Here is an 18,872-nt window from a genome sequence, read left to right on the forward strand (position 1 = left end):
GGCCCTGGAAATATTGTGCAAGGCTCAAGGGATAGAATTTCTTTCAGCCTGGTCTGTACTTATTAACAGGAGAGAATGCTTCTACAGGGAAGGGATACACTTAAAGAGAATGGTGCAAGAATATTTGCTGATGCTATCGAGGCAGTGTTAGGTGGGTCGGAAAACTGGTAGCTTGGGGGAATACAAGGACTAAAAGATTAACAGTAGCCACTGGCAGAGGTGAAATTGATTCTTGCACTGATTCTATTGGAAAGAGCAGCAGCCTGGAAAACAAGATGCAGAATTTTCAGAGACTGCTGGGAATCATTGGGGTACAAGTAAACACATGGGTTGTGTTAGGGTAGCTAAGAAAAAGAACAGGTGCATGTATACTTGTGTGTACACCAATCCTACGAGTTTGGTAAATTAATTTGACAAATTTCAGGTACTGCTCAAAGCATCAAAGGTAGATATTGTTGGGATATCAGAGATGTGGTGTCACACAGATATAAGGAATGTAGAACTGGAATTTGGGAAGTACAATGTGTACAGAAAGGATAGGCAGGATGGGAAGTGGGGAGGGGTTATGCTATTAGTTAAGAAACACATAAAATCCAAGGAAGTGAAGCCAGTCGACATCGCTGGACAGTGCAGTGTCGAGTCAGTTTGGTGTGACATAAGCATTGGGAGATCAAAATGGAGAGTAGGAGTGTGCTATAGGCCTAATGACTCTGATGAGTATAATAAGAAACTGTACAGGGAAATAGAGGGGCCAGTAAATCAGAGTGTCATAATGGGGGATTTTAATTTCCCAGATACTGACTGGAATTTGTGGGTTGGTCACATGCACACTAGCAAGGCTATTGAGGATTTACTGGATGAGTGTTTTCTACATCTGGATGTTCGGGAGGCAAATAGAGAGAGTAATAATTTTGATTTGATTATCAGTAGTGATTCTTCATGTATTAAGAATCTGCAGATTAAGGAACCACAAGGTGGCAGTGTGCTAAAGTGGGATTTACTCAAAGAGATAACTACCATCAGCGGTAAAAATAAGGGTTATTGCTTTCGTAAAGGCGGCTACGATGGTCTGAGACAGCATTTAAATAATATACAGTAGTACCAACTGAATGATATTACCAACAGCAAATTCAAAATGGGAAGCATTCAAAGAACATATCTTGGAAGCTACTAGGCTTTACATACCAACTAAGAAATAGTGTTCAAAGTTTAGGCCTAAATGGATGACAGGTGAACTTATGAGATGCATGGTAGAGAAGAAAAATGCAGGGGATACATATAAATTAACATGTGACACAGAAGCCTATGATAGATACAAGTTGATCTGTAACCAAGTTACAAAGGAGGTTAGGCAGGCAAAGGCAGATTATGAGAAATCTTTGGCAAAGAATGCAAAGAAAAACAGCAAAGAGTTCTTTAATTATGTAAACTCTAGAAGGAAGGGGATGAATCAGATTGGTCCACTTGATATTGATGGTTCAACTGTTGATGATCCTGCTCAGGTAGCTAACAAACTAAATGAATGTTTTGCATCGACATTCACACATGAGGAGTTATTTAACAAGGGGAAAGCCAGAGGTGTATTCAACTCTAGCAGTAAGCTAGAGAATCTTGTTATCTCTGAGAGTAAAGTGGAGGAGAAATTGTTGAAGATAAACACAAGAAAGGCACCTGGGGTGGATGGGATCTATCCAATTATATTAAAGGAGGCAGCAAAGGAAATAAGCAAACCCTTAGCCATAATTATAAGAGCTTCCTTGGACTCAGGGAAGGTACTCATAGACTGGAGATGTGCAAATGTGACCCCAATTCACAAAGGAGGATCGAACGCTGAAACAAGTAATCGTAGACCTGTGAGTTTAACTTCTGTTCCCGGAAAATTAATGGAGGCACTGGTTAAAGAAGCACTGCAGGATAATCTAGACAAAACTTCAGTTACAGCTCGGACACAGCATGGTTTTGTTAAGGGGAAGTCTTGCTTGACCAATCTGATTGGATACTATGATGCAGTCACAAAAGAGCTGGATGCAGGGAATAAGTTTGATAATATATACTTAGATCTTAGAAAGGCTTTTGATACTGTTGCGCATGGAAGACTGCTGCACAAATTGGAGCAGTGTGGCATTGGAGGCAAATTGCTGCTATGGATAAAGGGGTGGTTGAGGGGGAGAAAACAGAGAGTGGTAATCAATGGACACTGCTCATTGTAAACTAATGTTATTAGTGGAGTCTCTCAGGGTTCAGTGTTGGGTCCATTACTGTTTTCTGTATTTATAAATGATATTGATGATGGTATATCAAGCTTAATAGAAGTAGTAGGGGCATGTGATGCAAGAAAGCAAATGTATGAGCTTATGCAGCATCAGCCAAAAAAAAAAAAAAAAAAAAATCACACCATTCCCTCCAAATGCCTGTCCAGTTCCTCCTTAAATTTATTCAACCTATCAACTTCCACAATGACAGATGGAAGTTTGTTCCAGCAATTAACCACCCGCTGGCTAAAGGCAAATTTCCGCATATCTATTCTACATCTGTCCTTTCTTAATTTGAATTTATTCTCCCTTAGGTTCGTAAACTGAACAAGTGGAATGATCCCATCAGATTCAGCGTGCTGAACCCATTCAAGGCCTTATACACCTCAATCAGATCACCGCGCAGGTGCCTAGTCTCCAGCCACTGCAATTTGCAGAACTTAAGCCTCTCTTGATAAGAGGATCCCTTCATTCCCCACACCAATCTTGTTGCCATTCTCTGTACACGCTCAAGTAAATCTACATCCTTCCTAAAATGAGGCCTCCAGACCTGTACGCAGTACTCAAGGCGTGGCTTGATCATTGCCTTATACAGAGGGATAATCACCTCCTTTTCCCTGCTAGCAAAATTCCTATATATCATTGACAAAACCCCATGGCCTGCCCTGGCAGCCTGTCTGCATTGCTCAGAAAACTTCATATCTGCCTGCACAATTACTCCCAACTCTTTTTCATTTTCTACCACCTTAAGAATAGTACCACACAGTTGGTATGTTTCTTTGGGGTTACTTCTACCCACATGCAGTACTTTGCATTTGTCAAGGTTAAACTTCAGTGGCCACTTCTTAGCCCATCTGCCCAAAATATCTAGATCCTGTTGCAGTAGAACACTGCTATTACTGTCATTAACAACCCTGCCAACCTTTGTATCATCTGCAAACTTAGACATTAAGCCTGATATACCTTCATCAATATCATTGATAAATATACAAAACAACAGTGGACCTAACACCGAACCCTGTGGGACCCCACTAATAACATTAGTCCAAGAAGAGCAGCACCCATTGATTACCACCGCTGTCTTCTCCCACTTAACCATCCTTTTATCCATTGTAGCAACTTACCCTTAATACCATTCTGCTCCAATTTGTACAATAGTCTTCCATGCGCAACAGAGTCAAAAGCTTTCCTGAAATCCAAATACATGATATCAAAATTATTTTTCGCATCCAGTTCCTTCGTAACATCATAATAGCCTATCAAATTTGTCAGACAAGACTTCCCCTTAACAAACCCATGCTGTGTCTGAATTATTGCTGCAGTCTTGTCTAGATGATCCTGCAATGCATCTTTAACCAGTGACTCCATTATTTTATCCGGAACAGAAGTTAAACTAACTGGTCTGTAATTACTCGTGTCACCCTTCGATACCCCTTTGTGAATTGGGGATACATTTGCACATCTCCAGTCCGTGGGTACCTCCCCTGAGTCCAAGGATGCTCTCATAATTATGACTAAGGGTTTGCTTAGTTGCTTTGCCGCCTCCTTTAATATAACTGGATAGATCCCATCCACCCCAGGTGCTTTTCTTACGTTTAACTTCAACAATTTCTCTTCCACTTTGCTCTCAGTTATTATAAAATCAAATAGAATCTTGCTACAATTTGATAACCTTCTGCCATTTTCAAACCTTAATAATTGCTCACGTGTGAATGTAGATGCAAAATACTCATTTAGTTTGTTTGCTATCTGAGGAGGATCATCAACAGTCGAACCGTCGATGTCAAGCGGACCAATCAGATTCATCCCCTTCCTTTTAGAGTTTATATAAGTAAAGAAATCCTTGCTGTTTTTCTTAGCATCTTTTGCCAAGGATTTCTCGTAATCTGCCTTCGCCTGCCGAACCTGCTTTGTGACCTAATTACAGATTAACTTATATCTGCCATAGGCTACTGAGTCGCTTGATAATTTATATGCATCCCATGCATTTTTCTTCTCTGTTACGAGTCTCATTAGTTCATTTGAAAACCATTTAGGACTAAACCTTGAACAATATTTCTTAATAGGTATGAAACTTTTAGTAGCTTCCACGATTAATTCCTTGAATGCTTCCCACTTAGAATTTACTGTTGGTAACATCGTCAGTTGATCCCACTCTACAGAATTTAAAAACTGTCGGCGACCACTGTACTCACCTTTACGGAAGCAAAAACCCTTTCCTTTACCCCTAATTGTAATTAAATCCTTAAGTAAATCCCACGTCAGTACACTGTGATCACTGCCACCTAGTGGTTCTTTTATCTGCAAATTCCTAATACATGAATGATCACTGCTGATAACCAGATCAAGAGTATTACTTTCTCTGGTTGCCTCTCGAACATGCTGCTGCAGAAAACAATCATCCAATAAATCCACAAAAGTCTGACTAGTGTGTGAGTGCCCAACCCACAAGTTCCAGTCAATATCTGGGAAGTTAATATCCCCCATTATAAGACATTTCGATTTACTAGCCCACTCTATTTCTCTGTACAACTGTTCATTGTACTCATTCGAGTCATTAGGCCTATAACACACTCCTACTCTTATTTTTGCTTTCGCAGTGCTTATGTCACACCAACTGACTCAACAGTGCACTGTTCATCTATATCAACTGGATGCACTTCTTTTGATTTTATGTTTTTCTTAATTAACAGCATAACACCTCCTCCCTTTCTATCCTGTCTATCCTTTCTGTACACATTGTACTCCCCAAATTCCAGTTCGGCATTCCTTATATCTGTGTGACACCACGTCTCTGATATCCCAACAATATCTGCCTTTGATGTCTTGACCAACACTTCAAATTCATCAAATTTATTTACTATACTTCTAGCATTGGTATACATGCAAGTATACATGCACCTATTCTTATTCTTAGTTACTCTAATACATCCCATATACCCACCTGTTTCATGATGACTGCCACCCGTCCCTGAAACCCCCAACATCCCTCGCCCCAGGTCGCTACTTATTCTAATAGAAGTTGTGCAAGAATCACCTTCACCTCTGCCTACGGCTACTGTTAAACTATTAGTCCTTGTATCCCCCCAAGCTATCAGTTTTCCGACCCACCCAACACTGCCTCGATAGCATCGGTAAATATTCTTGCACCCTTTCTATTTAAGTGTATTCCATCCCTGTAGAAGCAGGGATGGGATACACTTTTGTATCCCATCCCTGTCCAAGTTTGCAGATGATAAAAAGGTTGGCAGGGTTGTTAAGGACACTACTGATGCTATGCTGCTGCAACAGGATCTGGAAAGGTTGAGCAGATGGGCTGAGAGGTGGCAAATGAAGTTTAACATTGACAAATGTGAAGTACTACATATGGGAAACAGCAACCCCAGAGCAATGTATCAACTCTGTGATACTACACTGACAGTGGTAGAGAAACAAAAGGACCTGGGGGTTATTGTGCAGGTAGATATGAAGTACTCTTAGCAGTGCAGACGGGCTGCAAGAGTAGCTCATGGTGTTTTGTCAATGATATACAGGAATTTTTCTAGCAGGGATAAGGAGGTGATTATTCCCTTGTATATGGCAATGGTCAGGCCACACCTTGAGTACTGTATACAGGTCTGGAGGCCTCATTTCAAGAAGGATGTAGAGCTGCTGGAACGAGTACAGAGAAGAGCAACAAGATTAGTGAATGGAACAAAGGGGTGCTCTTACGAAGAAAGGCTTAAGTTTGGCAAATTATAGTGTCTGGAGACTAGGCGCTGGCGAGTTGATCTGATAGAGGTGTATAAAGCCTTGAATGGTTTGAGCATGCTCAAAGCCGATGGGATTCTTCCTCTTGCTCAGAACAATCACCTGAGAGGGCATAAATTCAAATTGAGGAAAGACAGATATAGCATAGATGTGCGGAAATTTGCCTTTAGCCAGTGGGTAGTTGGTTGGTGGAACAGACTTCCATCCCTTGTTGTGGAAGTTGATAGCCTAAATAAATTTAAGGCTCAGCTGGTCACGTATTTCGAGTGAATGGAGGGATGAAGTGGAAGTTTTTTTTTTGTTTTTTTTTTGGCTGATGCTGCATAAGCTTGCTTTCTTGTATCACATGCCTCTGCTAATGCTAAATGCTAAATTCAGAAGAACAGTGCACATGGAAGTATCTGTAGAAAAAGCATGCAGCTGAAACAGTGCATCTATCTATGACACAGCGAGTGGAGAGACTCTCTGTTAGAGAGGAGTTTTAATGAACCTAACTGCCCTCTTCTGAATAGAATCTAGAAGCCTGAGAGAGGTTTTGGGGGCACCACCCCAGATGTGGGAACAATATTCCATGGTAGGGCAGTTTGCGATTTGTACAAAATGAACAGCTGTTTGGAAGAAAAGTAATGCCGCGAGCAAAAGAGGAAACCAAGTTTTTTAGATAGAAGGGAAGCAATATTTGTAATGTGCTTGTACCGAGAAAGATTAGAAGTCAGGATAATTCCCAAAAGGGATATATCATCTTGCTAGAAATCGGAGTGTCACCAAAGATGAGCAGAGGAGCAGAACAATCCTTTTTGCGAGATATAAGACAGGACGGAGTTTTAGTGGAGATCAGCATTTAAGGAATTGGTAGGAGATATTTGAGAAGTTGAAGCTGATTGCGTTCGGTAATGTTTCTCAAACTGGGAAGTGGAATGCAATGTGCTATCATCAGCAAAACTATGGATAAGGTTTCTGGTTAATGGAAGAAGGTAATTAATATACAAGAGGAAAAGAGTGGAGGGAAAGAACTGAACCTTGGGAGACACCAGCATTAGTGGATAAATTAGAAGACAGAGAGCCATCTACCATTACCTTCAGTGAGTGGTCAGAGAGAAAACTGGATAACCAATTGCAAAAAAAACAGTTGGCAAACCATAAGATGGAAGTTTGTTTAGAAGACCTTTATGCCAAACACAATTGAAAGCTTTTGAGATGTCAAGAGCAACTGCTTGTGTTTCACCAAACTTTTCCACTGAATTTGTCCATAGATGGGTAACATAAGCCAGAATATCACCACAAGATCAACAATGATGGAATCCATACTGGCGACGTTGATCAGACGGAAAGTTTCTAGGTAGTTTAAGAGTTGGTGGTTAATTGATTTCTCCATTACTTTAGAAAGAGTAGAAGTAATTGCAATGGAACGATAATTGGATGTGAGGGATTTGTCACCCTTTTTAGGAAGTGACTGAATATAAGCAAATTATCAAGCAGAAGGAAAAACACCTTTGGAATAAGAAAGTGAAAAAAGGTAGCAAAGAACAGTAGTAAGTTCAGGAGTGCAGGTTTTGAGAACAAGTTTAGAAATACCATTATGACCTAGAGCTTTCTTAGCATTGACATTAGTCAAAATCTTTCTGATATCCTTTTGACAGAAGACCACAGGAGGCATTGAAGAGTGTGCTCGAAATGGTGGGAGGTGTTTTATCAAGATCATTAGTACATGAGTTGGAAGAAAAATGGGGTGCTAGCAGGTCAGCTTTATCCTTGGTTGAAGTGACAATAGAACCATCTGGTTTTGACAGAGGTAGGCAAAAGTTGCGGCCAACAGCTTTGGCAAGAGACCAGAATGCTCGGCTACTATTAGAACAAGAAACAAGTTTTTTATTCTTAGGCCTGTTCAAAATCTAGTTTGGACTGATTAATAACTGCTTTACAATCATTGAGTTCTGGTGCAGGCAGAAAATGAAACTGAAGAAATGAATAAAAGCCAATTACAATATGCAACAGAATGTTGCATATTGTGATTGGCTTATTTAACAGCCTTAGAACATTTACTGGAAAACCAAGGTTTAGATAAAGGAAGAGATTTTAAGGTGGAACTTGGTTTGCCATACTGGAAATAAACATCACTGAGATTAGAACTGAGACCACATCTATTTGTGAAATGAACTAGGAAGTGTTTGGGAGGTTTAGATCTTTTTGCAGATAAGTTTGCTCTATTAGTTTGACTATTCATGGTGTATTCAATAGTAAGAAAAAGTGGTGGGGGGGTACATGCTGTATGAAGTAATGAAATTTCTGGATACGGTATATACACTGTAAGAATATAACAAGATGCTTGACGTAAGGACTGTGTGTATGGGGGGGCAATGACGTGGCCTTGATACTGCTTCCCGCATACACACTACTCGGACTCTCTAGTCATTATCTAGCAGAGTAGAGGCAGCAGGATTATACACTGGCTGATTCGGAAGCCTCCTAGAAAGTTATCAATAAGTTTGGTCCGGTGTACTAACTAGCAGCTGGCCTGTGAACACTGTTTTAGAGCTGTACCCTTGAAATGTAAGGAAGTATGGATCTCGCCATTGTGTTCATCATAACCTCAAAAGGCATCAATCACACTGCATGAGGAAGAGATGGAGGAGAGTTGACCGGAACTTATCTCTGGAGACTAAACATGGGTTCCACCACTTCAATGTTTGTTTGTTATTTGGTTTTTAGGATCATTAACAACTAAGGCTTAACAACTAAGGCCATATTGCTCCGGGGATATGCGGTGGTCATTCCCTGACCTTTCCGCATCCTCCGTATTTGGTGGTCACGGGATCAAACCCTGGTCTAATCAAGAAGCGTGTGCTAAACACTGCTGCTCCTCTCTCTCTTTGGTGGAGAGAGAGAGAGTATTTGTCATTTTCGTTATTTTTATATTAAATTAAATTTTATATTAAATTGTGTAAATGTGTACACTACTGAGAGTGCTCATTAAAAAGAAGTAAACTTATTACAAAACTCCGCCTTTAGACTGGGGTAGATATGTGTCTGCTATTCAAGGGCATCTGTCAATAGAGGTGCATATAAATTTGTTTAATGCTATAAAAAAGTAATACAGAAGCATATCCTGACATGAAAGAACAACTCAGTAGTATTCACAAAATTTGAATTACAATATGCATGTTTGTTTTAAATAAAATGATATAAGTTATTTAAAATGCTTATCTGGAAAATTAAACAACTATAATGAAATGAACGTTGAAAGTTACCAATGAATCGTCATAGCCTCTGTTTTCTCTCTGTTCTTTGACCACCCAGAAATATACTAGAACAGCTAAAATAACTGCTTCTAAAACTACGACCCTGAAAATCAAATATGCAGAGAAATAAATAAACAGATTAGCCTAAAATTTTAATATCTGAATAAATATTAGCAGATAACGGAATGATCAAACAACACAGTAATCTATTTGCAGAGCTTATTAAATCAAGACTCTGTGGCAAAACATATTCAATTTGCTCTACGTCAATGACATAGCTTTGAGTTATTCATTAATAAAGCCTCACCATATGAAAATGAAACTAAAATATGCACACATATTTGAACTTCATTTTCTCCTCATACATGCATTTTAACTTTCAATTACTTTCATTTTCCTCTATACACATTTTTAAGTTTTCAATTTGTTTCAATTTTCATTTGTGAGTTATTTATTAATATGAAGGCATGTTCTATTATACACTATTCTGAGTATTAAAAACAGTTTAACTTCTAATTTTCATTTATGGTCAATAAAAATGATCATCATAAAACAAGTTCTATATAACTCAGACAATCAAATTGATCATTTGAGAACTAAATAATCTGCATGCTTATAATAGTATCATCTACAAGTACAGTGCAACCTCGATATAATGCAGGTATCAAGCAAAAACTTTAATACCAGTATTATAAGTGAAGCATGTTATAGCTGAAAAAAATTTTACCATTTTCCCCCCCAGTTTTTTAATATACATTTTATGTAGTATATAAATACTATTTACTAATAATTTATTAGTATACAGACTAAAATACAAAGTATTAAAAGTTGTATCATCCCTTTTGCATTCTATTAATACACAATGCTGTTATGGACTTAAATTTTACACATCTGTTTTGAAATAGTCATGTAATTTAGTTTACTGGAACTGATTACATTGTTTTATTAGCACATAATTCTGAATAGTGGTCAAATGCAATATATAAAGATGTTCACATGCAATAAATAATGATGTTCACTATCACTCTGTTCTTATCACACCATCACCCCATTAACGTTTTCAAGCATTTTGTAATTTCTGGTGCTTTTCCTTCACACAAGTCATCCACATTATCTCATGAGTCACTCCCTATATCACTGGCCTTCTGTTTGTTGATTGTCCTCCACTGCTTTTTTTTTTTTTTTTTTTTTTTTTATGAAAACCCCAAACGCGAGAGGTATTAGAACCTATCGTACTTAGTATCATGCATGGGTTGGAGGTTGAGAACTTGAACTTCTGTAGACTGTAATTTTCAGGAAAGACATAGGAAGGAAGGTTGTTCCAGAAAACAGCAGTTAAATGAATAAATGAGGAAGATAAAAGTTGGTTCTGTGAGTTTGAAGTTGGACAGTAAATGGATGTTGGCTGGTGGTGGCATCATTATAGAAGCCAATTCAAAAGAGCAGCACCCATGGAAGTATCTGTAAAAAAGGGCATGCAGCAGAAACTGTGTCTCTGGGACAGAGAGTGGAGAGACTCCCTTAGAGATGAGTCATTAATTAACCTAACTGGCCTCTTCTGAATGGGATCTAGAAGCCTGAAAGAGGTTTTGGGGGCACTGCCCCAGATATGGGAACAATATTCCATGGTAGAACGGGTTTTCGATTTGTACAGAGTGAACAGCTGTTTGGAAGAAAAGTAACACCCAGAGCAAAAGAGAAAACCAAGTTTCTTAGAAGCAGAGGAAGCAATATTTGTAATGTGCTTGTGCCAAGAGAGATTAGAAGTCAGGGTAATCACTAAAAAAGATATATCATCTTGCCTAGAAATCGGTGTGTCACCAAAGATAAGCATAAGAATCCTTTTTTTGCGCGATATAAGACATGACTGAGTTTTAGAAGGATTGAAGTCAGCTAAATCATCTTTGCCCCACTGGACGATTACCTGGAGATTGGCATTTAAGAAACTGGTAGCAGATATTCGAGAAGTTGAAGCTAATTGAGCAGGGCAAGGTTTCTCAAAGTGTAATGCAATGTGCTATCATCAGCAACACTATGGATAGGATTTCTGATCCATGGAAGAAGGTCATTAATATACAAGAGGGAAAGAGTGGTGAAAGAACTGAACCTTGGGGTCACCAGCATTACTGGAGAAGTTAGAAGACATTGAGCCATCTACCTCAGTGAGCGGTCAGAGAAAAAATTGGATAACCAATTACAAAAAACAGTTGGAAAATCATAAGATGTTTAGAAGACCTTTATACCAAACACGATCAAAAGCCTTTGAGATGTCAAGAACAATGCTTGTGTTTTACCAAACTTTTCCATTGAATTTGTCCATAAATGGGTAACATAAGCCAGAATATCACCAGTGGATCAACACTGACAGAATCCATATTGGCAATCGCTGATCAGACGGAAGGTTTCTAGATAGTTTAAGAGTTGACAGTTAATAGATTTCTCCATTACTTTAGAAAGAGAAGAAGTAATGGTAATGGGATAATAATGGGATGGGAGGGCTTTGTTACCCTTTTTAGGAACTGACTGGATATGAGCAAATTTCCAAGCAGAAGGAAAAACACCTTTGGAATAAGAAAGTGTTAAAAGGTGGCAAAGAACAGGAGTAAGTTAAGGAGTGCAGGTTTTGAGAACAAGTTTAGAAATACCATCAGGATCTGGAGCTTTCTTAGCATCAAGATTCATCAATCCTTCTGACATCCTTTTGACGGAAGACCACAGGAGGCAATAAATGGAGAATGCTGGGAATGGTGATAGGTGTTTTATCAAGATGATTAATACATGAGTTGGAAGTAAAATGGGATGCTAGTAGGTCAGATTTATCCTTATCTGAAGTGACAATAGAACCATCTGGTTTTGACAGAGTTGGGAGCAGAGATGAACAAAAGTTGTGGCCAATATCTTTGGCAAGAGACTAAATGCTCGGCTACCATTAGAGCAAGAAGCAAGTTTTCTACTCTTAGCTTGTTCAAAATCTAGTTTGGACTGATTAATAACTGCTTTACATTGTTGCAAGCTCTGTTTTAGGAAGAAAATGGAAATGAAGAATTGGAAACAAGCCAATTACGATATAAAACATTTTTCTCTTGAACAGCCTTTGAACATTTACTGGAAACCTCAGGTTTAGGTAAAGGACGAGATTTTAAGGTGGAATGTGGAATAAAGGATTCCATTCCTACAAGAATGACATGATCTGAGCAAACGTTGACATCAGAAGTTTTGAAACAGTAATCCAACCAAGGAAAGGTAGAAAAGAAATCTCGCAGATCATCCCATTTTGCATTATTGTAATGCCAAACAACACAAGGTTGGGAACAGCCATAAGATAAAGGCTCCATTGGAGAAGAGACAATCACCAAGTTGTGTTATCTGGGATGTCTAAAGGACGACTCACCTCGATCGTGTACTGAGAAGGGTTGTTTGTGAGAACAAGATCAAGAATGTTGGCTGTATGGTTAGGATTTTCTGGTATTCTGGTAGGTAAATGAACAATATCTGTGAGATCATTAGTAATTGCAAAAGCCTCAGCATCTCGGCCAGCTGAGTCTTATGACTAGAAAACAGAAGCCAGCTGGAGTTGTGAACATTAAAATGTCCAAGGAAAATTGCCTCACTGTTAAGAAAGTTGAACTGGAAAAAGTCAAGTTGCAAAGAGAGGAAATCAAAGAGTTCCAAGTGATTAGTGAGTTGGGAGAACGGTAGAGACAACAGATGAATTTAAGCAAGGGTTATCTGAGAAAAAGGCCCATAAAATTTCCTCTTATTCCTCAAGAAAAAAAAAAAGGTGGTGGGGGGTAATAAAAAATTCCTCCTGTCTTGATGGGAATTTAATGAAGCCTTCACACAGTAAAGAAGATCAGTGATCACAATCACCGAGTTAGCAACAGTGCCTGGGGGATGAGTGTAAAATAGATGTGCAGAAGTTTCCCTTCAGTCGGTGGTTGGTTGATTGCAGGAACAAACTTCCATATGATATTGTGGAAGTAGATAGCTTGAATAAATTTAGAGAAGAAATAGACAAACTGTTGGAGGAGATGGATAGGTAAAATGGGAATTTTTTTTTTTTTTTTTTTTTGCCTGATTCTGTACAATATGCTTTCTTGCATCATTTGACACTACTAATACTAACACTAATTTACACAGGTTTTATGAAAATGAAAACAATGTTAATATTAGGATGGCTTCAGCAGAAGTTCAACATCCATTTGAAATCATAGGCAACATCATTATAATACAATACAAATTCCTTATACTCAAACCTTTAAGAAATATTTTTAAAAAATTTTTAATTCATATGATAATAAAAATGCTAACTGGCTACATATCCAATGTACCAATTTATTTTTGATTAATTCATATAAATATTACATTAAGTTATTCTTGTACAGCTTCATATTTATATACTCCTAAGGAGTATATAAATATGGAGCTGTCCATAATTACTTTAAAAAAAAAAGTAAATGTGACATACCTAATCATAGTAAGATAAAGCTGGATCTGTTTATCATAATACCACTCTGTTGATGCTACAATTACAAACAAAGGCAGAACGATAAATATGATTGCTGTGATTGTTAGTGATAATGTCATCTCTTTTAGAACTCTGATATCTGTCTTAAAAAAAAAAACAATTGTCAATCCTAAATGTAAAAATATTTGTTTTCAAACAGAAAGATACTTCACTAGACAGCATTAGTCCATGTCTGAAATTCAATGCCATAATGATAAAAAATATCCCCTGAGTATCCAAACTACCAAAAATTTAGACAGACACTGATGTAAACAGGAAAAAGAAAAAAAATACATATATTAAGATCTTGCCTATTAACAGCAAAAAACGATGAAATGTCACTATGCATTTAAGGTGCTGCTGCAATATGGGTGAGGATAGCATTTATCCCTACCTCCTAGCTTAAAAGCAAAGCTTTTCGCCCAAGGATAGAAGATAATTATGCACCAACTTTCAGTATACTTTTCCATGTGGTCAATGGTTTCTGGAGGAAGCAAGGGATTCCCCCTTATTTTTCTTGAAACTTGATATCCAAATGTGATTCTGCACCACATACACGTTCACTTGGGGGGGGACATTGGCTCCTCCATTTCCTGCCATTGCTATGCCCTCGTTGAACCCATAATTATAAATTCCCTGTACAGGTATCCTAACTCTCAAATCAAACAATTAATATGTTCTTGAAAATCATCAACTGTATATCTCAGAATACCACTTTCTCAATGAAACTACAGATCATTTTCTTATATCAGATACTACAAAAATGCTAGTTTATGTTATAGACAAACTATCATACTATCTGCATTTTACCATCAAAAATATGATAGTAAAATGTGGATATACCATTACATATTAATGCTTTATGTGCATTTTAATTAGGATATAATTATAATTACATAAAAATAACTTATAATATGTGGTATAATATATAATAATCAATAAAATCAGTTTTTTACATAACTGGAAGATGCAAAATACATGAACACCACAATAGTGTGAATATGAATATAGGAACAAAGTCAAAAGCAGGTCATGTAAAAATTCAAAGTTAAAAGTTGGTTGTGGGAAAGTTATTTCAACAAGAATGTTAAGAACACAGAATAATTAAAGCTCATAAATACACCACCCTCCAAAAAGTATCTAGATATATGTTGATTTGACACTGACATCACTACCATGCACTTCAATAGCATGCTAGTCCCTCATTGGCTTCTGTGACACACTCCATCCTTGTGGTTAAGCTTTGCACAATGAATGACAGATTGCAGCAGGTATAGTCTTCCATTCCTCCTGTGGAGGTGAGCAACTGAGCTGGCTACTTACATGGGACATGCTGGTCTGGCTCTCACCCACCACTTCAGTTCATCCCACACGTGTTACATAAAGTTCAAATCATGACTCTGCTATGGCCACTTAAATTTTTGTGTATTCATGTCCATGAGCTATTTTTGAACACTGACAGTATCCTATAGAAACAAATTAACAGAACTGAGAGAACTATCCTATTGAAACAAATGTGAGGAAATCAGGTGCCAATTCAGCATTATTATGGGCCTATATGAGAGCTCGAAGGACAGAAATTTAAGGATCTAAATCTCTGTCTTTCCAGGATTTAAATCCTATGATGCCCTCGAAGGATTTAAATTGTGGGGCCCATGAAGCTCTCAGCTGCCCACATCAACATGAGAGCTTGGTGTTGATGTGGGCAGCTGAGAACTTACGCAGCACACGGCAACATAATCATGCAACACATCGGCAACATAATCATGCAACACATCGGCAACCCCCAAGGAAAAATGCACCATTCCCACAGGAACTAGTACTTGTCAGTGACTCTACTGTCAGGGAAACGGGAAACATATGTGCAAAAAGAATAGGTGGAACAGGACCAGTGTATGTCTGCCAGGAGCAAAAGTTGATGATGTTGTAGAGCAGATATCATCTTTTAAGGGCACAAAAGGTGATATTGCTATACACGTTGGCACTAATGATATTAAGAGTATGAGACTGGTGCAATTACTTAACAAGTACATGACAATGTCGAAAAAAAGCCATGAGTTAGCGTTGAATTTGAAAGTGTCTGCAATTCTGCCCAGACACGATAGGAGGAAGTATATCATGAGAGCCTTGTTGATCAATCGGCACTGAAGAAATTGTGCAAGACTCAAGGGGGAGAATTTTTCTCAGCCTGGACTGTGCTTGTTAACAGGAGAGACTGCTTGTAAAGGGATGGGATACACTTAAATAAAAAAGGATGCAAGAATATCTGCTGATGTTATTGAGGAAGCGTTAGGTGGGTCGGAAAACTACTAGCTTCGGGGGATACACAGCTTCTATTGGAACAAGCAGCTTGTTTTCCAGTAGCAGCCTGGAAAACAAGATACAGGGGATTTCAGAAACTGCTGGGAGTCATTGCAAAACAGATAAATACATGGGCTGTGTTAGCGTATCTAAGAATAGGAACAGGTGCACGTATACCTGCATGTACTCCAATGCTAGGAGTTTGGTAAATAAATTTGATGAATTTGAGGTGTTGGTCAAAACATCAAAGGCAGATATTGTTGCGATATCAGAGACATAGTGTCACACAGATATAAGGAATGCAGAAATTAAATTTGGGGAGTACAATGTGTACAGGAAGGATAAACAGAATAGAAAGGGAGGAGGCATTATGCTATTAGTTAAGAAACACAAAATTCAAGGAAGTACAGCCAATCGACATGGCTGGACATTGCATTGTCGAGTCTTTTTGGTGTGACATAAGCGCTGGGAAAGCAAAAATGAGAGTAGGAGTGTGTTGTAGACCTAATGACTCTAATGAGTACAATGAACAGTAGTGCAGAAAAAAGAATGGGCCAGTAAATCAGATTGTATTATAATGGAAGATTCTAATTTCCCAGATATTGTCTAAAATTTGTGGGTTGGTCACTCAAACACTGGCAAGGCTTTTGTGGATTTATTGGATGATTGTTTTCTACAGCAGCAGCATGTTCAGGAGGCAACTAGAGGGAGTAATACTCTTGATCTGATTATCAGGTAGTGATTCTTCATGCATTAAGAAAATACAGATAAAAGAACCACTAGGTGGCAGTGATCACATTGTGCACATATGCGATTTATTCAAAGAGGTAACCACCATCAGGGGTAGAAGGAAGAGTTTTTGCTTTCGTAAAGGTGACTACGGAGGTCTTGTTGCCTTTCTTTGTACTCGTTCTAGCAACTGTACATCCTTCTTAAAATGAGGTCTCCAGACCTGTACACAGTACTCTAGGTGTGGCCTGACCACTGCCTTGTATAACAGGATAATCACCTCCCTGTCCCTGCTAGCAAAATTCTTATATATCATTGACAAGACTCCATTACCTGCACAGGCATCCTGTCTCCACTACTCAGCAAACTTCATATTTCACTACACAATTACTCCCAGGTCTTTTTCACTTTCCACTTCCCTGAGAATAGTATTAGCATTAGCAGAGGCATTTGATGCAAGAAAGCAAGCTTTTGCAGCATCAGCCAAAAAAAAAAAAATAAATAAATAAATTAATAAATAAAATAAATAAATAAAATAAATACATAAATAAATGAATAACTAAAAAATAAACACTTCCACTTCACCCCTCTGTTCGTTCGAAATACCTGTTCAGCTGAGCCTTAAACTTATTTAGGCTATCAACTTCCACGACAAGGGATGGAAGTCTATTCCACCAACCAACCACCTACTGGCTAAAGGCAAATTTCCTCACTTTACATTTGTCAATGTTAACTTCATTTGCCACCTCTCATCCCATCTGCTCAACCTTTCCAGATCCTGTTGCAGTAGCATAGTGTCAGTAGTGTCCTTGACAACCCTGCCAACCTTCGTATCGTCTGCAAATTTGGACATTAAGCTTGATATACCATCACCAATATCATTTATAAATACAGAAAACAATAATGGACCCAATACTGAACCCCGAGGGACTCCACTAATAACTAATAATGTAAAGTACTACATATGGGAAACAGCACTAATAATGTAAAGTACTACATATGGGAAACAGCAACCCCAGAGCAACGTATCAACTCTGTGGTACTACACTGACAGTGGTAGAGAATGAAAGGGACTTGGGGGTGGTTGTGCAGGCAGATATGAAGTTCTCTGAGCAGTGCAGACGGGTTGCAAGAGTAGCTCATGGAGTATTGTCGATGATATACAGGAATTTTTCCAGCAGGGATAAGGAGGTGATTATTCCCTTGTATAAGGCAATGGTCAGGCCACACCTAGAGTACTGTACACAGGTCTGGAGGCCTCATTTCAAGAAGGATGTAGAGATGCTGGAACGAGTACAGAGAAGGGCAACAAGATTAGTGAATGGAACAAAGGGGTGCTCTTACGAAGAAAGACTTAAGTTTTGCAAATTACAGTGTCTGGAGAATAGGCACCGGCGATGTGATCTGATAGAGGTGTATAAAGCCTTGAATGGTTTAAGCATGCTCAGTGCTGATGGGATTCTTCCTCTTGCTCAGAATAATCACCCGAGAGGGCATAAATTCAAATTGAGGAAAGACAGATGTAGGATAGACGTGCGGAAATTTGCCTTTAGCCAGCGGGTGGTTGGTTGGTGGAACAGACTTCCATCCCTTGTGGTGGAGGTTGATAGCCTAAATAAGTGTAAGGCTCAGCTGGACAGATATTTTGAACGAACAGAGAGGGGTGAAGTGGAAGTGGGTTTTTTTTTTTTGGCTGATGCTGCATAAGCTTGCTTTCTTGCATCAAATGCCTCTACTAATGCTAATGCTAACATTAGTCCACGATGAGCAATGTAAATTGATTACCACTCTTTGTCTTCTCCCCCTCAACCACCCCTTTATCCATAGCAGCAATTTGCCTCCAATGCCGCACTGCTCCAATTTGTGGAGCAGTCTTCTATGTGCAACAGTATCAAAAGCCTTTCTAAGATCCAAGTATATAATATCAAAGTTATTCCATGCATCCAGTTGCTTTATGACCACATCATAGTATCCAATCAAATTGGTCAGAGAAGACTTCCCCTTAACAAAACCATGCTGTGTCGGAACTATAACTGAAGTCCTGTCTAGATGATCCTGCAGTGCTTCTTTAAAGAGTGCCTCCATTAATTTCCC

General features: G+C 38.6%; 1 protein-coding gene across 1 annotated transcript in view; it reads right to left on the reverse strand.

Moving 5' to 3' along the window:
- Positions 1–18,872, reverse strand: part of LOC150083079 (transmembrane channel-like protein 6) — a 238,024-nt gene that overhangs the window by 138,254 nt on the left and 80,898 nt on the right. Inside the window, exons 4-5 of the mRNA XM_090378383.1 lie at positions 13,710–13,852; positions 9,251–9,344 (exon numbers count right to left, since the gene is read on the reverse strand). Of these exons, the coding sequence (XP_090234509.1) occupies positions 9,251–9,344; positions 13,710–13,852 (237 nt within the window). The remainder of the gene's footprint in view (positions 1–9,250; positions 9,345–13,709; positions 13,853–18,872) is intronic.

Source organism: Mastigoproctus giganteus, chromosome 7, assembly GCF_048544385.1.
Source record: "Mastigoproctus giganteus isolate SK-2022 chromosome 7, ASM4854438v1, whole genome shotgun sequence".
NCBI lineage: Eukaryota > Metazoa > Arthropoda > Arachnida > Uropygi > Thelyphonidae > Mastigoproctus > Mastigoproctus giganteus.